The following is a 24,025-nucleotide window of genomic DNA, read 5'->3' as shown; positions in this document are numbered from 1 at the left end:
TTTCTAAACGGGTTTATTACGTTGAAATAGTTGCCAAGTTCCCCTTTAAGTCCATGTTCGTGTGCAGTTCTCTTTTTAGTAGTAGTGCTGCTGGGGATGACTTTGTGATGCCATGTGGGGTGGTTCGGTAGTAGGGGCGGGGATAAACGATTATTTTTTAAACGATTAATCTAGCGATCTATTTTTTCGATGCATCGATTAATCTAATGATTCATTTTTTCAGTCCGATTCGATTATCGACCCATTAATTGACTAATTGCAACTTATACATGTTGATTTACATATCTGAATAAAAAAACATGAATTCCTTAACATTGCAATATATGTTTATTGCTCTTAAGATTCCAAAATAAAAGACTATACAAGTGCAAAGTAATGCATTCTTAGTCAGAGGTAGCATTCAATAAAGTTCAGTAGTGTATAGGTCTAATTGAGTGCCTGTCACTTTAAGACGTTCGTGAGGGAATCCTTGCAATTAACATTAACATAGTTAAAAGGCTGCTGATGTGTGGATGCAATTCATAACGTAGTTCAAATAACGGTTCGTACTTCTCCTTAGGACAAGCACTTTTGAGTCTTGGAAAACACTTTTCCATTTACATTGGGATTTTCCAAACATTCAGAGTCAATATAATGAACCCTGCATGACTAACGAAATTGACAAGCAGCTGTAAGTAAACATGCTAAACTTGACATCCAAACAGTATTCTGACGTTAGCTTTGAGATACTGCTTGATTGCATAACTTAGTTTAGTCTCCTTAATGTACTATGTTGTGATAAGACCTTAGCAGTTAACTTTAATTCAGCAGTTTTGAACAAATTTGCGCAGCATGGTCATGATGCATGGTCACGAAGCGGATTTAATAGCAATTTAGCCTGCCGTGTTCTATGCAATGCTTCTATGTGGTAACAACAATCCTTCAACAATCGTGAATATTTTGCAGAGGAGGGGCAGCGTGTTCGTTACGAGAGAGAGCGGGCAGGGCAAGGAAAGGCTGCGTGAGTGAAAAGCGCAGCTCAGTGAAAGGACTTTATCTCATCTTTTAAATAGTAGGCTACAACATAGAACGTCAATGTGTGGTGGCCGGTTTCGATTTTGTGGCTCCCAGCCACAGATTAGTCAACGTGTGGGAAACCCTGAAGGTGTAAAATTAAAAATATTTAGCGGCACACGTTATGCTGGACGAATAGGCATATTTTGCGCCTACGTATTTTTTGCGTCGACGTTATCGATTATGTCGACGCGTTGTCCCAGCCCTATCCGGTAGGTCAACAGGAAACGGTGTAGCCGCTGGTGGAGGGTACCCTGACCCGCTGATGCTTTTAGGCTGTGCTTCAGCGTTTGTACAAACCTCTCCGCTAAGCCATTAGTGGCCGGGTGGTAGGGTGCAGACCTAATGTGTTGAACACCATTGACTCTAAGGAACAAAGCCATCTCTTCGGACACAAACTGAGGCCCGTTGTCACTCACCAGTTGATCCGGACATCCGAACCGACTGAACATTGCTCCCAGTTTCACAACGGTCTTCTTTGTTGTTGTTGATGTCATGATGGCAACATCAGGTCACTTACTGTGTGCGTCTACAACCAGCAGGAACATTTTGTCCTCAAATGGTCCAGCGAAATCGATGTGTATGCGCTGCCATGCTACAGCTGGCCACTCCCATGGATGAACAGAAGCTGGTTGCGGTGCATTTCTCACTCTCTGACATGTGGTGCACAATTTAGCTTTATCTTCAATGCACTTGTCCAATCCTGGCCATCAAAAGCTAGCTTCGGGCCACCTCTTTCATGCGCACTATGCCACAGTGTCCAGCATGGAGCTGTTTTAGCATGGGTCTGCGCAGTGATGGGGGCATGATGACCCTTCTCCCCCCCAGCAAACAGCCCGACTGCACAGACAGTTCTTGTTGTCTGACCACATATGGCTTAGTTTCTGGTGTGTCTGATATCTTTTTTCCTTTTTTTATGGCTTCTAGTACTAGTATAGACAACACCGGATTGTTCCCGGTGACGATTTTCACTTGATGTGCTGTAACAGGGGCATCTTCAACTTGGTGGAAGTAAAAGATGTCCGAGTGCCGTGTCATAGGCCTAGTTACAGGAAGTGGAAGGCGTAAGAGGCCGTCTGCGTTGCCATAGAGTTCTGATTTCCTGTATTTGATGTCTTAGTCATGGCCTGACAACAGCAAAGCCCATCTCTGCATTCTTCTGGCAGCCAGCAGTGGAATGCCTGTGTGTGGTCCCAGGATAGCAGTAAGTGGTTTGTGATCAGTTAGGAGTGTAAATCTCCTCCCGAACAGATATTGATGGAACTTCCTGATTCCAAACACAATGCTCAGGGCCTCATGCTCGATCTGAGCGTAGTTGGATTCTGCTTTATTTAGTGTTCTCGAAGCGAATGCTATGGGCTTTTCGACACCGTCAGGCATAATGTGAGAAATCACTGCACCTACCCCATAGGGAGATGGGTCACATGCTAGCTCATGGAGAGATTCTGAATGAACCGGCCATAGTAGTTAAGCAGCCCTAAATATGAGCGCAGTTGATTCACATTTTGAGGAGGTGGAGCCTCCACAATGGGTCTTTGAAGGAGCTTTATGTAGCCTGGAGGCGTCGATCACATGTCCGAGATATTCCACAGAGGACTGGAAAAACTCACATTTTTCTTTACGAACCCTCAGTTTATACTCGCTCAGCCTCTGTAGCGTCGCGTCCAGGTTGCGAAGGTGGTCAGAGTCATCTGTCCCAGTAATCAAAATGTCATCAAGGTAACACTGTACGCCTGGCAACCCTGACAAAATCTGATCCATAGCTTTTTGAAACAAGGCGGGAGCTGAGGTGACCCCAAAAGCCAGACGGCAGTAGCGGAAAAGACCCTTATGGGTGCTGATGGTCAGGAGTTCTCTGGACTCTTGATCGACAAGCATCTGTAGGTAGGCCTGGTTCAGGTCAATTTTGCTGAACTGTTTACCATGCGCCAGGCCTGCAAACAAATCGTCGATGAGGGGAAGTGGGTAGTGCTCTGCTTGTAACACTGGATTAACAGTCACTTTGAAGTCACCACATATCCGGAGTGTCCCATTCTTTTTGAGGACAGGCACGATTGGTGTGGCCCAGTCAGACACTCACTGGTTCCAGCACCCCACTTGTCACTAGATCATCTAACTCCTTCTCCACCTTTGGCCGAAGAGCATACGGAACTGATCGTGCCTTTAAAAATCGTGGACTGCTCCCTGGTTTAATGCTCAACTTTGCTGTACTGTCTTTCATGTGGCCCAGTTCATTTGTGAAAAGATCAGCGTGCTTCTTTAAGATCTTCTCTTACACCGTCTCTCCCTTGTTTAACATTCGTACTGCTGACAAGTCAATTTTTACTTTGTCCATCCATGATCGACCCAGCAGGGATGGGTGATCGCTCTGTACGACATGCAAAGGCAATTCCAAACATTGGCCATTCAGTTCAGTGCTGACCTTTACCAGCTCCACGGTTCCTCCCGTATACCGTAAAACTTCAAATAATAGCAGAGTCCCAAATAGACGCCCGTCTCTTTTTTAAACGCCTGGTGTGGCTACAGGTTTGGATTAAAGGCCGGTCTCAAATAGAGGCCTGGTCTGTTTTTTAGTTTCGGGTTGTATTTAAATCTTCTAAAACCCGTCAGATCGTCTGTTTAAAGCCCAATTCACACCAAAGATTCACAATGACACGAAACCGTTGCAGAAAGGAGTTGCGAATTAGACGTCGTGAATTAGACGTTGCACGTCGTTGTAAACCGTCATAAAGCATTCACCATGTCTAGTCACAGTTGCAAGGTTTTAGAATGTTGCATCAAGTTGCTGGTTTATAGAATGTTGCAGCTCATCTGCAGCTCATCTGTGAATTGGGCTTAAGCCAGTATGGTGCAGACTACGCACGCTAATGTTATGATCAGATGGCATTAAAAGACAGCGGTGGGGAAAAGCTAGAGATCCTAATTATATAATTCTTTTCAATATGAACTATGCCTATATGTCCGACTTCGTCACCGCTCAATTCATCCCTTTTGTTTCAAATTTGTGGATAGGCCGATAACAAGCTTGTTTTTATGCTGGCAACAAAACAAAAGAGAGAATAAAACATTACGCACACTCCACTTTTGCATAAATAATTCCTGAACGGTTTTGGTCAGGGCTGATAATGCAACTGTATTTGACAGAGGACAGATATAGGCTAGGTTGCTAGTGTCAAAATATGAGCTTTCAGTGTGATTCGATCTCTTTGTAAATTACGTTTGATTAAAACGTGTTTCATCTGTTCTGGCTATCCCCGTAATTGTCATCGGATAGCCTAGTCATATGGGTAGACATTCAGTGTGTTTGAAATAATTAATTTGATAATATTTTGCATCTTTGCAGAGGAAAAGGTTTGTGTAAAGGGAATTAATGGCCTGTCTCATATAGACGCCTGTCTCTTAATACTAGCCGGTGCAGTTTGGCGATTTGGGAAAATAAAAGCCCGGGCTATTATTTGGAGTTTTACGGGTAAGTCTTCAACACCTCCCATTTTGGCAGGAGCGGAAGATGTTTCAAGTGTTGCTGATACACAGTCTCTGACACAAGGGACACTGCAGCCCCTGTATCTATCTCCATATGTACTGGGTTGCCCTCTAACACGGGTGTTACCCAGTAGCTGTCTGACCCACCTGCCACTGTAAGTATGTGTAATGGTAATTCGTCATCTGATGAATAACTGAAACTAACTTGTCTTTCCACAGCGTGCACTGTTTTCTTATGTGTGCATTTATTTGTTTGTAGGTATTCCTGTTCATTTGTTGTGTACTCTTTTTCTTACTGAACAGGCCCTTTCAATATGACCCTTTTTCCCTTCAGGCATGACAATCTAGCTCCTTACACCAGCTTAATAAAAGTACAGCGCATGGCGAAAAAATCAGAGAGTAAGATAGGAATAAACTTTGCGTCCGGATAATAATCCGCTTTGCGCCAGGTTTTGCATTGCGAAAATAGGGCCATGAATATTATATTATAATACATTATAATAAATGTGCAGTGAGCAGAATTTAAGCATGGATGTGACATTTCAAAATGACAAGCTTAACAGCTGTTTTGAGTTAAGGCTATATGTTTAGCCTATTGAATAACTTCATAATAGCGAAGACTAACCATTTTGTGGAATGATGCATCATATGAAATGTGGGACTCAAAAACAGTCTCTGGGAGCCTATAAGTGACATCACACTCTGCCACCCCTTGTCTGCAGCTGGTATTACTTTGCATGTGTGGCATTCTGAAACATCCGTAAATTTGGGACCATTATCGCTCGTTTCAATTTGTGACCTTGCAGTCGAAATTGTCGATTCAAAGTCTAATGACAGTCCAAAGTAGCTGCCCTGGGCTATTCGAAGTGTCGGTTTAGCCTGTTGCACATCATTTTTTATCATCGTTTTGAATAGCCACTGCAGCCTACCCATGTTTGTTGGCATGTTGTAGCAAAACCTCTTGCATCTTGACTACCCGTGCCGTGCATGATTCAGTGCTGCCAAAGCTCCACTTCTATCCTTTGTCTCTGGTCCTGCGCTGTGCTGTGTGAGAGGGGAAGTGGCCAGCGGCTAGAGCGGCAAAAGCCAATGTGTGCTTCTTATACCAGTAAAACATAGTGTAACAACTTTCATTTAAACACTGTGTTTAAAAACTTTTGTTTAAAAACATTTGTGTTTACTTGTGCTATCTTTGACTAATATTTAAATTTGTTTGATGATCTGAAACATTTAAGTGTGACAAACATGCAAAAAAATTTAAAAAATCAGGAAGGGGACAAACACTTTTCACACCACTGTATGTTTTACAATATTTTGCATTTGTTATCCAAACAACGTCAAACTTAACACTGCACTTACTTAGCAAGATACATCTTCCTCATATGCTGAGGCATTTGTTAAATTCTGTGCACATCATGGCAAATTAATGCAAGCATTGTGAGGGCTGGGACTCGGCATGCCAGCCAATCAGCTTTAATCAGCTACGATTTTATATTTGTCAGTTATCCACTGTTACACAAATACAAAATCAGGAACTCAAAAATATTAATTATGAATTTCCAATTTCCTATTTTTCATGTTGTAAGTAGAAAATTTAACTAATAAGTAGGGCTGTCAAAATAACTGATTAATTTTGATTAATTAATTTGAGAAAAAATAACTGATTAAAAAAATTTGTGCAGATTAATCGATTCCGTATGACCTTTGACCCCGAGCCATTCTAGTAAGTAAAAATTAGACTGTAAAATGAAGGAGAGAGAAGAAAACGTGCTGCCTGGATCATTGATTGGAACATTTACTTTTAAAAAACGGCCTGATGGTGTTGATAAAAAATAAAGTGTTGAAAATAAAGTCCCCTGCAATGAAATGCCTTGTATGTGAAAAAAAAAACTTCTTCCCGAAGCACTTTTGAATTTATTTCCTCAGCATATTAGGTCATATCACAGATTATTATGGCAATTATTTGAACAGTGAAAATAATAATAAAAGAGTTTTTGAACTTTAATGTCACTAATGCTGATTATTCAATGATTCATTTGAATTTAAATATTTAAAATACTTTCACAGCAAAAATTATATATGAGATTAATTTAGATTAATTAATCACAGAGTATGTAATTAATAAAAAAAAAAAATGTAATCGATTGACAGCCCTACTAATAAGTGTCACACAGACCAAAAAGGCTTTGAGGTCGTTTTCTCTCATTTTGTGGTTGTGTCAGAGGTGCTATCCTATCAGCAGGGACATGACTACAAAACCTGCGCTTTTAAAAGGCAAGTGTGCACAGTGTATCCACCTATAGCCTAGTCATTTACATATGAAAAATAAAAAATGAAAAGTTGAAAAGAAAATTGAACATATACATTTACATCGGGCTCGGGGGGAAAAAAGTGAACAATGGCCTCCTCAGCTGTGGTGTTCAGTGCACTGTTCAACACTTTGTTACTTTAGTTTTGTCCAGGTTGAACTTAAACCTGATCTCTTCAACATACCAAATACCAGTGAAGCAAACCCAATATAAAAAATATCTTCCAACCTTTTGAGTCCAGCTTAAAAATCTAGCTGTGGTGTTCTGAATCCCCCTAAGCTGAGAAATGCAACACTGGCTATACATTTGTTCTTATCTTCAATATCATCAAATGATAATATCAGTCACTCTGTCATTTGAAGCAAGTAGGTTCCCGGAAATTATACATTATTTGCAGTCTATCCCCAAGTTAAATAAGAGGACACATATCCTTCTCTTCTCTGTGTGTGCAATATCCCTGTTTGACACCATTAGCCTGGCTAAGCATAATTCTTTGGTAGTGGGTTACACCAGTTAGCATATAGCTAGCCTATAGCTAAAGGGGAGCTAAAGGCTAACTGGTGAAACCCACTTCCAGAGAAGGGTATGTATTGTGGTCATCTGGAGAAGTTGGCAAATAAGCAAAGTTCCCAAAAAGTTGGTGTGTTGCTTTAACTAGCTTTGTTACTATAGATAAATCCACAATAATGGAACTATTCACTGATGAAAACCTTTTCTTTAAACAAGTTTGGCAAGATGGGAGCATTTATGTGCCTCAAATATATAATTGTATAACTCCTATTGAAGACTCACCCTGTCCAGTTTGGCATCGCCTCCCACTCTCAAAGGAGAAGAGGTTGGAGTCATAGCCATAGCGCCGGAGACAGAGGTAGGGCCACCGGATGGCATCTCTTTTCCGTGTGTGCAGGATGAGCTCTGTCTGTGTGAGCTCCATAGTTCCCGAGCCCAACTCGTTCCCCTCATCATCCACATTGGTCACCTGCATTGACAGAAATTATTAATTAAATTTTTTTTACTTCATTAAATATTCAGTAGAAATCTCAGAAGGCCTATGTCTCCATAATTGTGAGGGCTGTTGTTCCTTAACTTAATGTACACCATCTGAAGTAATCTGATTGACCCCACTGACCCAAGCAAAACAACATGGATATAATTATTACTGTACATAATTTATTAACGTGACATTTTCTATCTTAGATAGAATGTCATGGTACTACTGAAATACTGAATACTGAAACGTTATTTACATTACAGAGCATATAGGTTACATTACATCCATTATATCTTTAGAGGAGCTGCATGTGACTTTCCCTGCTAACCTTCATCACACTCCCTGTGAACAAGCAAAGTGATTGGCTACCAGGGATGTTTGTGCCTGATGCTTTCTGAGTTGTTTAGCTTGGTGATGTTGAATCTTTGACCAAAAATGGCTGAACTGAGGATTGTACTTAAGGATACATTTCTACAATGTTAATTGTATTTCTAAATAATTGCAACAGTTTGAGTGGAAGATCCTCATTCATCCTCAATATGTATCAACACATTGGTCGTTTTGCTACATTGTACTATTCAGTACATTGAATCATAAGCTGTATGTTTATGTATTGTGACCAGATGAGCACTAAATAGAAGTATTATCTAACAAGTATACCCAAATCACAGAGACAGTAGTGGCTGTTCTTCACTACATGTGTTGAACACTGTCAAAGTCCAAAGAGATGCAAACTGGATGCTGTAAGGGGGAATGAGAGAGAGTTTGCATGTGCTAAACTGCCCCATTCTGTTTTCAGGAAACAGAGTTGCAAATACCCAATCCTTGTGTGTGTGCACCATTCCATCCTGTCCTTTCCATTCAATTAGTCAAACCACTCGAAATCTTCTACATAACACAGGATGAACACTGTCTTTGTCCACTTTGGAATCCACTTTTTGTGAAACTGTGCGCATGAAATCCTGCACAGCACAATTAAGCTGCAATTAATTAGCAATTAACAAAATAATGATCTAACACCAAGAGTTTCAGTTGAAATGGGTTGTCTTGACGGGTTGAACATTTTAATGCAGCTTGTTTGTTTTCTGTGCCACGTATTCTACAAGATTTGGTTCCACAGAATAATGTTTTAGGCTAAATATTGCACAGCGAAACAAATGGTGAGCTGTATGCTAAATGGATCATTATGGCAAAATGCTATTAAACTGAATAGATAAACAGAAAATTAAAAATACAGAAAAAATAAACATTTTGCACCAAAACAAACGAATACCACTAGAATTCTTATGGAAAACATAATACAAGAGCAGGTCAAAACAGGTACCTTGAACTTGTTGGGGTGGTTGTCTTGAATGGAGTCCCTGTATAGACAGCTCCAACAGCTCCCCATAGCTTCAGCAGGACAGCTGAAACCTGGCCCAGGAGAGGAAGATCAAATGTGAGGTGCGGGCAGGGAAAAGGTTGGCGTTATAGGCAGTACCTTCAGACAGCTAAACCATACGACTGACACACACTACTTCAGTCATCCGTAACGGAATGAAGAAACTGGGCCAAAATATTATTAAAGAAAGTTTTTAACAGAGAAAGAATAAGGGGAAGCTACACAACTCAGTCAACAGCTGGAAAAAGGGCCAAAGCCTCCTATGATTCTGTGACATTTATTTATTTTGCAGCTTCACTTCTTGCCAACACGTGTGCACAAGTTAAATAGTTTTTGTAGGGTATTAAAAAGACAAAATACCAAAATAGAGACACCTAAATTTGTAGCTACCGTATGTTGGTAGCAGTAATAACAGACAGCAGACCTTCCTTACAATAGGTTGTACTCCTGTCTTATCATGCTTAGAGCATGTGTCTAGCTGAAAGAACACACTTACTACATATGTATTACATGTAAATGCACAACACTTTATATCCTACTGTTCTTTTGAACTGTGTTTATATTTGATGGAAATGTGCTATAGTCTCTGCTCCATACTAAATGGCAGTCAGCAGAGAGTGGGAACTGAAACACCTAAAAGCTACAGTTAAACATGAATCATGATCTATCCTGTGGACAAACAGTAGCCCCTTAAATCTCCTAATAACATAATAAGCACATGCTGTCTGTTGTCAAGTAAAGTTAAGCAAACATCTAGTAAGATAAGATCTACAACATATATCTAGTAATCTAGATATAAAGTATTTAAAGTGTGTTACGTGTCAAAACACAAATTTCTTTCTGAAAGACTACAGTACTTATTGATGGGAAGATGTATTATATACAAAAGAGCACCTGTAGCTTTGGCTTTAGGAAATTAATTTAATTATTAAGCAAAAAAAAAAAAGACTCTATAGAGACAAATGAGTACTAGATACTTATGGAATCTGAGTGGGTGGGCGGCTCCCCTTCAGCTCCATTCAGACATGTCAGAGCTTTGATTGACCAATCAGAATAGGGTCTAATTAAGACTTGTAAGGACTGAAGGTAAAGGGCACAACTAATACATGTGCTATTTAATCCATCTTCAAATGTATATTTATTGTTCTGCTTCTTACCCACACCAGGCCATCAGTGGGAGTGATGCTTCTGTCAATCCCAGAGTTCTCTGCTGGGGGTCATGGCGAGGAAGGAGCCCTCTTGTTGGAAAACCATTTCCCTGAGGTGTCGAGTACCCCCTCTCCTGACAGATTGGAAGAAAAGTCTTGGGTTTGACTTTACATTAATATCACTACATTCACCACCACCCACTCCCTAAGGTTTCTATGACCTCTCTTTGGCTAGATGTAATTAAAATACGACAAAGATAATTAATCTTGACAAGAACATAAATTATTGCAAGCAAATTAATCAGGACACTCCAGTATCAGTGTAAAGTATCTTTCACTGGGGTTAACATTAAAGCCACACAATACGACAGTTTGCCACTTTATGAGGTATGTTTTGGTATAATCTTGAAATGCATTATGATGGCATATGGTCATGTGAGGGACAGAAAACACAGCTGTCATTCCCATTCAATGCAAGAACTTTTCAAGGCAATGCAAATACAAGGCATTGTCAACTATCCTCAAGAAACATCAGTCAGCATTTTATCACGTTTTTCATTGCTAACAGGATTGTTGGTTATCTATGCACGGTAAGACCAAACTATTTTACACTTCTGGCAATGTAGGCCAAGAACTCATCTATAGTCCATCTGAGTGCTACCTACCAAGTCTAAATTTCATCAGAACATTCACGTTCAAGCCAGAACTTGAAGCGAGGTAACCTATTATTGCAATAAGCTGTAATGGTCTATCCAAAGTTGGACTGAAAACAAAACTTGAGTACAGTTTGCTACAGACATTATTTTGTCTTGTGTACCCATCGCGATTTCAACTTGGGCTACTTGAAATGCATCAATGAGCACAATGTGAAACAATGTTTCACAATGCGTTGTAGCCTATCGCGTTACATTTAATGGGAAGCCTAGTAGCCTATCAATCCCCAAACCACATCAGGCATAGCAATGTAAGGAAAAAATAGGCTATTTATGGATACACAAAACAAATATAGTCCTAAACAGCAATAATAGGATAATTTGTAAGAAAATCCACAGGTGACTCAAGAACCAGATGTGACATATGTGGAAATTAATATGGCAAAATATCCCCAAGAGGATGATGACAAAAAACGCAATCCAACAAACCAGATTTCAGACTACTATTCCTATGGCAGGTAACCTACTTCAAACAACTGCAGAGCACGATGCCAAACGATGTGCAGCCTATTCTGAATGACGCGGGGACCAGCGCTGTATGTCATGAAAAATAATTTCAAATCGCAACGTTTGTACGATACAGACAAGTAGTTGTATATAGACCAACAACGATTCTTCTTCTATTCAAACAATACCCGTCTTCCAACAATGATGTGAGTGAGGTGAGCCATCACAGCTTTTGCAAATGCAATAGAAAGGACTGATAAACAGGCTAGTGCAATAGAGCTCATTTTAACGTGCCACTTGAATCTAGAAACGTTTAATCAGGAAACCATAGGCTACTGACTAACTGAAATGCCAACCTTGAGCACAGGGGAGAAAATCCTCACATGGCACTGTGAAATCTGCATGAGGTGACAACGCAAGCGAATCACTTCACAAGATATGACACAAAGGCACCATACATGAAGCTGCCGCGTTCGGTGATGACTAGCACTGAGGACCATGAATGCACGAATAGCTGGAAATTCATTCAACACTACTGGGAAGATATGTTAATAGAGTGGAGGTGGCAGACAAGCATCAGCCATAAGCTCCACAGAAGGTGCATTACATGTTTACGGAAAAACAATTTAGCTGCGATTGCTACTCACATGTTTGGCCAAGATTTCAATACGAGACGAGATGAAGGCTGCAAATACTGCCGCGCGCTTGCTGTCAGCGGACGAGAATGGAGAATCGTTGATTTGCGTTGATTAATATATTTGCGCATCCAAAAAAAAGGATTATTATTAAATATATAACAATAAAGGCTATTGTTTTTCCCTTAAACGCCCCCTTGCTGCAGCACGGGCCTCTCTCTGACATTTCCCGACCACTGAGGTTAGAGTTCACAGCCAGACAACGAAGGCTGGTGCCGCGACAAGAAGGTAGAGCCGCTGGAGGACCAAGAGATGATGTGAGAACGTGTTTGCCATTGGATGGTGACGTACACGAATAACTTCAGAGATGTAAAAGAACATAGGTAACAACGCCGGTCTTAAATGTGTGCTGTAACACTTCAAATCAGGTGACTGATGATAGCCTGCTGGTTGGATTTTGCAACTCTACTTTTGGATGGCATCTCACAGTCCATCATCTATCTTGTTATCAATACACTGCAGAAGACCACAAAGCTGGCATTGGCCCAGTGTTTTTACATAGAAGGCTATGTTGGGGATTAATGGCTATAGTATAAACTTTTATTTGCAGCATTCACTGTCATCAAACTTGTAGGCTAATGATTCGGAATCATAGTTTGTAACATTCCGTTCTCATCCCTTGAGATATTTTGTGAAATGATAACTATGACAATTGGGCACTTGTCTTAAAGTAACCTTAAAATCATATGTCTTATTATGGTCATGAGGACTGTGAGAACAAGTCTTGCAGCCTGTCTGTCTCTGTTCCAGTGTTGTGCAAGTGAATATGCAGGTCTAGAATAACTGATACTATTTTATGTCTGAAAAAAAGCTTAAGTGAATGTCAGTTTTGATGATTGTCATGTTCAGCTGTTGCAGCTGCTGTTATAAACTTGCTGAAACCCTTTGAAGTTTGAACAATAATGGGGATTATTACACTTATAGGCCTACCTTTAGTTAATAGTCGGCAATATGCTCCCCTTTAAATTCCTTAAATATTGTCGCTGCTATATTAGGCTACTTTAGTAGGCCTATGCAGAATCACAAGATTATACAATCCTATCATGTTAACCAAATTGAAGATGGTTCAAAGATAACATATCAGTTGTTAAAACTGAGAAATGGTATTGTATATGTTTATTTTGAATTTGATGCCAGAAACAACACCTCTCAAAAAAGTTGGGACAGAGGCATGTTTGCCACTGTGTTGCTTCACATCTTAACTGAACAACATTCTGTAAATGTTTGGGAACGGAGGAAACCAGCTGGTAGAGTTTTGAGAATTAAATGTTCAGTTTGGGGTATTCTCAACCATATTCTCATTCCATGATGCACCCAATGTGACAGGTCTGGACAGCAGACAGGCCATTTTGTCACCTGGACTCTTCAGCTATACTTTTATAATATATGCAGAATCAAGTTTGCCATTGTTTTCCTGAAATATTCAAGGTCTTCCCTGAAAAAGACATCTGGATGGCAGTATAAGTTATGTATAACGCCTGCATCATTCAGCATTAATTTTGCCTTGATGTGCAAGATACCCATGCTATAAGCACTAATGCACCCCCATACCATCATAGATTCTGGCTTTTGAACTGTGCACTAATAACAAGTTGGATAGTCCCTCTCCTTTTAGCCCGGAGGATGCAGAGTCCATGATTTCCAAAAAGAATGACACATTTTGATTGGCCTAACCACAGGACTGTTTTACACTTTACCTCAATCCATCTTAAATAAGCTTGGGCCCAGATAAGTTGGCAACATTTTTGTATCATGTCTGAATATGGTTTCTTCTTTGCATGGTAGAGTTTTAATAGCATTTGTGGATAGAGCATTCAACTTTACAGTGGTTATTAGAAGTTTTCCTGACCCTGATTTCCTTTACAGAAACAGGTCTGGTTTTAATGCAGTGCCATCTGAGGCCCAAAAGACCACGGCTATTCAATATTGCTTTTGACCCGTCCCTTGTTTGCAAAGATGTCTCTGGATTCTCTGAATATTTGAATTATTTAGGATGAACCCAGACGAACCTGTTAGCACATTTGAATTTGCTCTGCAGGTCCATCTGGAAAGGAGCCCATTGACGCCCATTTCCAAATCACCAAAAACCCAGGATCCAATAACAATCGCTTATTTGCCGTGAGGTGGGCAGTGCATTCAACACAACCAATGTCTGCACTTATGGTGACAGGGTTAAATAGATATGGATGTTTATTTTCTTTGGAATCGATGCACCAATTTAAGTTTAGTTTCACTGCTGGTTATGCCCCTGGAAGTCATAAGTCAATGAAGCCTTTTCAGACCCACTTTCAATCTCAATTGAGATTTGAGATGCAGTCTGGTAACCTGACTCTCGCCAGATGAATTTTGTTCCGCCTAGCTCCACTCACATCCATCTGGGATCGCTTCCATTGAGAGTGATTTCGGCACCAGATTTTATGGTAGAGCCAATCAGGACGCAGGGCGGGAGTTTCATAGCTGTGACGTAGCGTAGAATCAACTGTGAGATTTGATAAGGCCCAGCCTTCTGAAACATCTCTCCAATGGATCGATCCCAGATGGATGAGTGGAGCTAGGCGGAACAAAATTCATCCGGCGAGAGTCAGGTTAGCAGTCTGGTGCACCAGGCTAGATGTACTGTAGATTATGAAGTCCCCATATACTTTGTAATTTCAAATCGGGGAGTATTTTTTTTTTCATTTTATTGCATTCAAACCACACAGGTTTTCACGGAATGATGAATGCCTAGGCAACTCTAGTTTGCTCTTTTCATTTCCAGTTATGGTGCCAGTTAACCCAAATAGTTGTGACATATTCCTCCTTCTGTTATTCCTCCTTCTGATTTTGCAGATTATAACATTCTATTTTATGTGCATTTCACAAAGCGATCCAAGTTTTTTGGAATTGTTGTGGGTCTTTCCCACTTTTGTCCATCTCTCTAAACCTCAACTCAAACATATTTATTCAACTATACATCTACAAATCCCATGTACATGCATCTAAAAATCCAATCTCCCTAAGCCCAAAACCACTTGAAGAGTTACTTAGATCCAGGGGAAAAGAATTTAAGGCAATAAACAAAACTACTGAGGCACAAATATTCTAAACACAGGAACATTTTAATTGGCTTTTATGAGTAGCCAGCCAGGGCAACAGTATAAGGCTAGAGTGCAGATATTAATTTTAGTGTGTTTCTTTGAATTTATGTCTTCATCTAATTATACCATCTGAAATTCCTGTGTGGTATGATGACATGCCAGTCCAAACCGTGGCAGCAGCAATACGTATATCACTTACAATTTCATGGTACAATCGATAAGCTAGTGCACTTTTTTTTTTATATAATTATTTTTTATTGTATGAAGTTATTAGGGTCAGCACCTTACAACTGAAGATACCATTCAAACTAAATACTTGCAGAGGGAAAATAACAGCAGTTTTTAAATTACATTTCTCTCTAAACATGTTCAATAAAAAGAAAAAAAAGGAAAAAAGAAAAAAAAGAGAGAACTCCAAAAGTTGATTTCCCTCCAACATTTCATGCTTCCCTCATAACACCAACCCCAAAACCTCCCACTCCTCCCTCATTCTAACAACCTCCCAGTCCCACTCCCTCCCTGCACCCATTCCCCACTTCCCCAGCCCCCTTCAACTTCATCAACCTGACTGACCTGCCCCATGTCATCTATGCATGCTTTGTTGACATCTTTGCACACTTTGTTAATCATTCATGGGTGTGTTTTGGGCGTAACATCCTTTAAACCAATGAGAATGACATCTGTCATTCCCTTTAACAGCAAGCAGCACAACTTCAAACAGCGCATTGGTAGCAACGGCGCATTTGAAGGAATCTACTCCGAGACCATATGGAACAGGGATTCCACTAAACTTTGCTTTACTAAAACCTGTTTGTGACTAGCAGAGTATAGCCAATATGCATCTGCAATCGCCTATTATTAGAACTCATAGGCAAAGTGAAACTAGCTTCACCTTGTGTCATAGTCAACGACAAAACAGTTCTGCACAGTTAATTACTTTCACTTTTACTGACAAGGGGTTACCATTGAAAACATAGCCTGAAAAAAGCAACACTTTTTTTTAACATTTTTAGAGGGTGTTGGCATCTTGAAGTTCATTTTTAGTCCAATTTGAACTTGGCTGAATAGTGACGACAGATTCTTCATCAGAACATCCTACATGTAGCCTAAGAGAACCCCGACAAACCTGTTAGCAATTGAGATTTGAGAAGTGGTCAGGCTATCCTCCATGGTGAAAATGTTTTAGATTTGTGAACAGAGAATGAATAATGATTTAAATTATATTATTGCATCCATTTGAACAGTTGCAAAGTTATGAAAATACGTCAAATGTTTTTTTGTTGGATGTAAGGAACTAAAGGTCAACATAAAGGACAAATACATTAAAACAAATTAAGACTAATACTTGTACTTCTGAATACTATTTTCAAAAACAAGTACTTCTCCAACTACTTCAACTTATAAGTAAAAATCTGACGTAGCAACTTTTACTTGTATTGGAGTAATATTTGACAAGGTGTGTCTATACTTTCACTTAAGTAAAGGAGTTGTGTACTTCGTCCACCTCTGGCCAGACCACACTTTATGTTGTTAATTGCAACACCCCTGGGCACAAGGTTTAATAAAAGTGGAGGGCATGGTGGAAAATTACTCACTCACTTTATTGAGTGTAAGATAAGAATAAGCCTTGCGTTAGGCTTTGCGCCACCTTGTGCCGGGTGCACGATAGGGCCCTTGTTGTTTTTACACTTATATATTTGGAGGTAAAACTGACATATAAAGGTATCTTTTTAAATGGTGAAAATCATGATGAATTTCAAGGGGGTTGAATATTTTGCAACCCACTGTACTGTCCAGCATAGCCTTTATATTCCACACTTATCCCAGTAGTCGGTTTGCATAACAGAGTTTACAATAACAGAGTGAGCCATCTCTAACTTGGGCCTAAACCTTGACGTTGTACAGCCTGACTATCAACAAAGGAAGACAGACATAAGCAAAGACAGCACATATTTGGCCCTGATACTGGAGAAGGACAGAGGAAACATACAGTGATAAACTGTTAAAGTAGGCTATACAGAAGCATAAAACACAAAAAATCAACCAATAAATCATAACTCTCCTTTCGATCACAAACAAAAAAAGAATACTTTCAAGTCACACAATGTGATCTTGCATGTTAACTTGGGATCTTGGGAGTATTGCGAGTATTGCCATTTTAGAGATTACCTTTGTTCTATGAATTGTATATTAGATTGACTAAGCAGACACAAACACAGTGAGGTCTTAAATTTCTCCACCTCTGAAACAGCTACATTGTAATGAGTCAAAGTACCACCTTTAACATGGCAAAAATCCAAACTGTTTCAATGTGTTAACCCTCATCAGTGGTATTGATTGTTGTGTCCGACTGGTGCATGCTCACCATGGAAGAGGCGGAAGTGAAAGTATCATCAACAACTTTATTTCACTGAATGCCTAACAGGTCTGCTTCACATGATGAGTGGGAGTAAAAGAACAATCGTAAACTCATGGGAGCTGAAGTGTTAATAGCAATACACAACATTGATAGCCTTAGCAAAGTCTCTTAGATCAGCAACCTGCCCTCAGTCTAGTCAGTCAGCATTGAATTGTATCACCTCCACCTGCCCATGCTCTTAAAAGAGAAAGTCCATTCTAACAACAACCTAGGGTGTATTTTTGGATGATAACAAGTGTACATTTTCATTTGGGTCTAAAACAATGTCAATCGGTGCAGTTAAAGGTTGTATCAGCGATAGCGGGGATACGTCACTTCTGTTGATGTTCAAACAAAATAGAGAGCTAGCTCGCTACTCCCTCCCCATCCCTCAAGTGCAATTAAAACTCTCCTAAACGCACATCTCATCCGTTATTGGTTGAAACACTTTATTTTTCCTTTGAGGGTTTGCCAACCCTTGTTGGTAGCAATTATTTTGTGTACAGATCTCGGAGCCTAAGCTGCATACAGAGACGCGTTTTTTTGACGGCCTGCTTATGGGGCAGGCAGCTAGCGGATCGTTAGGAAAGATTAGATGAATGTGATCATTTATGTTTGGGCCTTTTTTGGGCCTGAAATCGCTGATACAACCTTTTAAGTTGAGTAAGACTGGAATATGCATTTACAACTGAATAGCCCAAGCATAGCCTTTGGGGGCAATTTCGCTATATGTCAAAGTAAATCAGGGTTTTCCCTGATGCTCCAGAAGGCGATGAGAGATAGCGTCAAAGGCTGCACTTAGGTCTAGGAAGATGAGGATAGTAAACAGTCCCCAGAATTAGCTGCACAGAGGAGGTCATTGGTTATCAAGGCAGATGCTGTGCCCTTGTGGCATTACAGGATATTTTCCCTAGACTACGCCACCCCAGGAATTGCCAGGGGCCTCAGGGACACCCCACACATGATAACAGGTCACACAAGTTTGTTGACTGAATGGGCAGAGGCGTGGTTTACAAAATTATAATATGATTTATTAAACAAACAAAAAAGTCTACTCGGCGCTTAGGCTTGTTTCCAGGGAACTTAGGAGAGGGATGCAACATCCCCAACCAAGGTGCAAGTCAGAGTGCTCCACAAAAGACACATCAAGCTGGGTGAATTAACAGTACAAGTCAATAGGCACGGCAAAGCACAGCACAGCACACAGTAAACGCCTTAAAGGGAGTTCCCCATTTAGCCTAAGCACAGAACAGAAAAATAAATACAATACACTAAATGAAAATAACAAAGAATAAGCACAGACTGAACACAGATGAGTCTGGATGGTGCAACAGGTTTCGGCCGTTGTACAGCTCACACCTGTACCAGCACTCGAACCAGCGTTGTCCAAGCACAGGGAGAGCAGACACAGACATCACATGACCGGAGGCAAGACAGTATGAAATGAAACCAGAAACAGAACAGCCATATTGTCACATAGAATGTTGACAACCATTCAGCGGTAACCTTAAAGCAGTTTGTGGCCAGCAGTCTTCTAAGGACCTAGAGGGATCCAGTGCACAGGTGAGTGAATCCAAAAGCATGGCCACTGCTACTACCGTAATCGTACTAATTTGTCGCAGTGACAAACAAATATCCAACCTGGCTGGAGACACAGGGAAGGAACTGGGGTGGCTCAACACTCTCACATGCCACACAATAGCTTTAGTTCATGGAGACTGCTCCTTCACTGACTTTGTACTTTGCTCTGTGTTTAACTTTGGGCTCTATATGTTTATTACCTAAATAAAAGTTTTTAAAATCGTGTTACATATGCTTTTATATTGCAGAAGATTGTAGCTGTAAAACCTAGAGCTGCACACATTTTGCAATTTGGGATCTGTACCCTACCATATTTAGCATTAACATTTCTTGAATTTCCCCTAGGGATCAATAAAGTGTCTATCTATCTATTAACTCAGAAACCTTTAATCCATTGTTGGATAATATTCAAGCTCTGTGTTAGAATGTGCTTTCACACCAATTTTGTTGTCTCTTCTAGTTCCCATAGGTACAGCATACAATAGCTTGCAGAGGCCTCAGAAATCTCTCACCTAGGCTCAGACATGTTTTGGTTGAAATAACGGAGCCATCACATAATACAGTGTCTTATTCTTTGTAACTTTTACAACATTTAAGTGAGCTACGCAAACCAAAATCAGCTCAAAAAGGCCCCAACTGTAGCCAGTTTTAAATCTAGACTTACAACCAAACTGTTCTCAGATGCTTTCTGCTAACTAATCAAATGCACTTCCTGTTATCACTGAGTTACAACATTTTAAATCTGTTTAATTATAATTATTCAATTAATTCAACCTTTTTTTTAATTATTCAACCTTGTGGGCTCTAGCGATGTTTCCGGCGATGTTCATGAGCCCCCATATTCATGCCCCCATTAGCACTGTTGGCTGCAGCAACTCGTGCTAGGTTAAACCGATTGTTTTCGTTTGTACAGTAGAGTACAGTTATTTAGCCTCTCTCACAGCCTAGTTGAACCTATACTTCACTGTTTTGAGCTGTCTCTGTCACCACTCTTAAACGCTTCCTCCTTTTCCATCCTTAACCTTCTGTGCCTGTAGGCTAAACAAGGGTTTGTCATTGTTTTAGCACACCCTGTATGTTGGTACTATCCTCACAGAAACTGCCTCTGTATAGGCCTACTCATCCAAGCTGTTAGTAGTGGTCCAAGTCAGTGCATTTGTCCACTGCTTTCCTGTTTTTACAACAGGTTTACCACGTTTCAGGTTCTGCCGGTATGCGGGGATCAAGTGAACCATGACCTGATCTGAGAGTCCTAATGCTGCACAAGGTACTGAGTGATAAGCACTGCTTACTGTAGTGAAACAGTGATCTAAAGTGTTGTCCTCTCTAGTCATACATTTAATGAACTGTCAGTATTTAGGAAGTTCATGGCTGAGGTTTGCCTTGTTGAAAACACCCAAGACAAAAACTACAGTCTGGGCTAGTATGCTCCACAAACAGTGTCTGATCAGCGAGTGTGCACTGTGCCTCCTGTATGATGGCTTGCAGTGGAATGTAAACACCAACCAGAATAATTGAAGCAAACTTTTGCAGGGAGTGGAAGTTTACAGTTAGTGAAGAATGACTCCAAGTCAGGAGAACAGTGCTGTTGAATTACTGTTACATCATTACACCAGGCGCTGTTGATATAAAAACATATCCTGTGTTATGCAAGGCCATCACCTGTGCTATACAAGGTCAATTGTCGACTACAGCTTGGCATTTAACATCGCCATTCCATCCAAGTGTGTCCACACACAGGGCCTTATTCTGAGCCAAATGTTGTAGGCTACTCCTAGTATAGTATAAGTATATATACTCTTTATATATATACTCTATATACGGCTTAGTTCACTTGACTATGTAGCGCTACTCTGAAATCTTTGGGGATAAGTAGGCTAGATGAAAAAAAAGTATTGGTTTATTGTAAAATGTTGGACAAATATATATGCCAATTGTTTAATATTTGATGTGGCAACTTAATAAGCTATATTTGTCCCAATAGAATTCCACAGTAAATGTATTCTCGTAAATATCAACAACTTTTGACCTATGCATTAGCAGTAAATCTGAGTTATTGTGATTTGTTATAACTTACCATTTTCCTGTAGCCTAATGAGGGAAATGTTTCATAGTGAATATAGTAGCCTAACAGCATAGGCTTTTAAATAGATTAAAGTGAAGCATAGTATATTAATTTCTAGTGTTAATAACAAAACCGCTTTGGGATGACTTGATCAATTTCACTCCTCATTGGTCTGTAGACCTATATTCAGCTCTGGAAAAAAATGATAGACCACTGCGATTTTTTCTGAAATCAGCATCTCTACATGTATGACAGCCATTCCATTCTAGTGTCTGCTGAATTCCAACACAAGTACACCTCATTTTACTTAATGAGGTACCGATTAGGTGATCACCTGATCCAAATATTATTTAATAAAGAAAAGTATAAACTAGAAAATGTAATTCTGAGGAATTACCAGTGCATGTATTAACATAAAATGCAAAACACACTTTTATTGCCAGTGCATGTGCATGTATTAACATAAAATACAAACTTTTATTTGAAAACAGTTGTGGGCAGAGGAAACAGTTGATGACAACAGTTGGAATGGCTGAACAGTTAAATAGTTGGATAGTTTAAATAGTTAAATTATTTAATAGTGAATTATTATTGTGAGGACTTTTATTTTGAAACATTTGTGGGCAGAAGATAGCCTGTAGATTCCAGACCTAAATCCGAAAGATATAGGGCCCTATCATGACAGTCAAAAGCGCATCGTCACTCGTCAAAAGCTTATTCAAATTTAGTAGGATGTACAGTCCACATTGGGAGGGGTTTCGTTATCAAACATCGAGCGCATGGCGCAACAAGGTGTTCCTAGGTTTTTTAATCAGTCATATGGGTGTGTTTGGGGCGTAACATCATTTAAACCAATGAGAATGACACCTGTCATTCCCTTTAAAGGATAATTCCGGTGTGATTTTGACTACAATTTTGACTACAACTACTTACACTACAACTACTTATACTACAACTACCAGTGCTTTTTCAAAGTTCTCCATGTCTCGTTTTAAATGTCAAGGCCCTCTGAAGTCTACCAATGAAGTATGGAGCTACTTTGAGCCTCTTAAATGGTGTAAAACAGTGATTTATTTGCATGGCTAGGCCGATGCCCGAGGCACCACAACGAAACACTGTGTTGGTAGCATTGGATAACTAGCGCCAGATTTCTGAGTGCAGGGGACAAGCCGAGGTGAGCTATGAGACATACGTTCACACTCGGTATCATGTTTCAACACACTTTAGGTCAATAATTCTCCTTTAATGGCGCAAAGCGCTATGTCAAATAAATGCATCGGTATTTTGACATTCAATGGCGCATTTGAAGGAGGCTGCTTGCAAATCCGTATGGAATAGTCATTCCACTAAACCATGCTTTACTAAAACCTAGCATAGCCTTCACGCATTTGCACTCGTCTATTATTTGAACTCATTGGCAAAGTGAAACTAACTTCACCAAGGTGTCAGTCAACGACAAGACAGTTATATGCAGTTACTTTCACTATTGACTGACAATGGGTTACCATCTAAAACATAGGCTGAAAAAGCAACACTTACCCAAATATTGCTCAAATGACTGAACAAAACAACATTTATCCTGCAGAGGAGTTGCTTATATCTCGTGACAGTGCGTCTTCAGCTGTTCTTCATATGTGTCTCTCGCCTCTCCCCTAATCACTTTTAACCGTCATTACCAATTTGCAAATGATGGTGAATAACTACTCATCATGAGATGTACAGTATTTCGTAATATCCCATTGTAATCGTGCAATTTGTAATGTTTTGCATGGACGTGCGCTGGTGTGCGTTCATGAATGATAAAAGGATGGTGCTGGTGGATATGACTGTTGACAATGCCCTCTTAAAATAACATATAAACAACTCGCCATAGACTTCTTAACCAGGTGTACAATAGCGATTTTTAGACAATGTGCCAGGCCACTCCCTAGGTTGTTAATTGCCACACCCATGGGCGCATTGTTTAAAAAATAAACGTGCAAAATAAGGAATTAAACTTTGCGCCGAGTGGAAAACAAGTTTTACGCCATGCGCCAGGGTGCAAAAGACAGCCCTAAGGGTCTGGCCACGAATAATGTCATGGCCCAACTCGAGGGGCGGCACCAAGCATGCATTTGAAAATCTTACTGCACGCAATTGGATAACACTATACGACCAATGTTTACTGACTGATTCCGGACCTCGACGCAATTGGATAACACTACGACTGTCATCTGTTTAGTTCGCCTCTGGTCTGCCTATATCAGATACAGAGATGTGATTGGTTCCCTGTGATCCAAGGGGCAAAAGTAACGTGCATCATTACTCATTGCCAGTGTCTCTCGCTGAGCAAATTGATATTGTGCGCCCGCAAGAACTCTGGATTCCCAGGGTAGGCAGAAGAAACAGTTGAACAGGATGTGTAGTCTTAAGAGAGCCAGATTGTATGCTTAAAGCCTGAGACAGGTTGATGTACTGTAGATATAGTGTAATGGATGTTGATAGACAGAAAGTTGAATGGATGTTGATAGATAGTTTAATGGGTGGATGAGTGAATGGTTTGAAGAAGATTGATAGATAGAAAGTTGGATGGAATGTGCCTTATATCCTTGTAGAATGAAGCTCGATGGTGTTTTATGCCCCCAACCTCATCTTCCAGGCAGCGCTGCCACCGCTGACTTAAAGGCACCTAACCCTAAACCTAA

At 40.2% G+C, this 24,025-nt stretch overlaps 1 protein-coding gene and 2 long non-coding RNA genes across 5 annotated transcripts in view; 1 reads left to right on the top strand and 2 right to left on the bottom strand.

Annotated features, from left to right (window-relative positions):
• The window catches only part of frs3 (fibroblast growth factor receptor substrate 3), a 29,952-nt gene extending 17,337 nt beyond the window's left edge, over positions 1–12,615 (bottom strand). Inside the window, exons 1-4 of one of the 3 annotated variants that reach the window (XM_042089895.1) lie at positions 12,173–12,615; positions 10,375–10,499; positions 9,161–9,249; positions 7,638–7,824 (exon numbers count right to left, since the gene is read on the bottom strand). In XM_042089895.1, the coding sequence (XP_041945829.1) occupies positions 7,638–7,824; positions 9,161–9,226 (253 nt within the window). In that variant the 5' untranslated portion in view covers positions 9,227–9,249; positions 10,375–10,499; positions 12,173–12,615. Of the gene's footprint in view, positions 1–5,465; positions 5,495–7,637; positions 7,825–9,160; positions 9,250–10,374; positions 10,500–12,172 lie in introns of those variants that run through there. The other 2 variants (XM_042089896.1, XM_042089897.1) reach the window with 2 other exon arrangements.
• LOC121707387 lies at positions 12,430–21,104 on the top strand. Its single transcript, XR_006031313.1, has 3 exons — positions 12,430–12,543; positions 14,259–14,343; positions 20,479–21,104. It is a non-coding gene; the product is annotated as an uncharacterized LOC121707387 (long non-coding RNA).
• Positions 18,705–20,488, bottom strand: LOC121707388. The gene is made up of 2 exons (XR_006031314.1): positions 20,051–20,488; positions 18,705–20,018 (listed from the first exon to the last, which is right to left on the bottom strand). It is a non-coding gene; the product is annotated as an uncharacterized LOC121707388 (long non-coding RNA).
• Positions 21,105–24,025: the final 2,921 nt, after the last annotated feature.

The sequence above is a fragment of the Alosa sapidissima genome, chromosome 4 (assembly GCF_018492685.1).
Source record: "Alosa sapidissima isolate fAloSap1 chromosome 4, fAloSap1.pri, whole genome shotgun sequence".
NCBI lineage: Eukaryota > Metazoa > Chordata > Actinopteri > Clupeiformes > Clupeidae > Alosa > Alosa sapidissima.
Note: the sequence above shows the minus strand (reverse complement) of the source record. Positions and strands in the feature narration are given on the sequence as shown.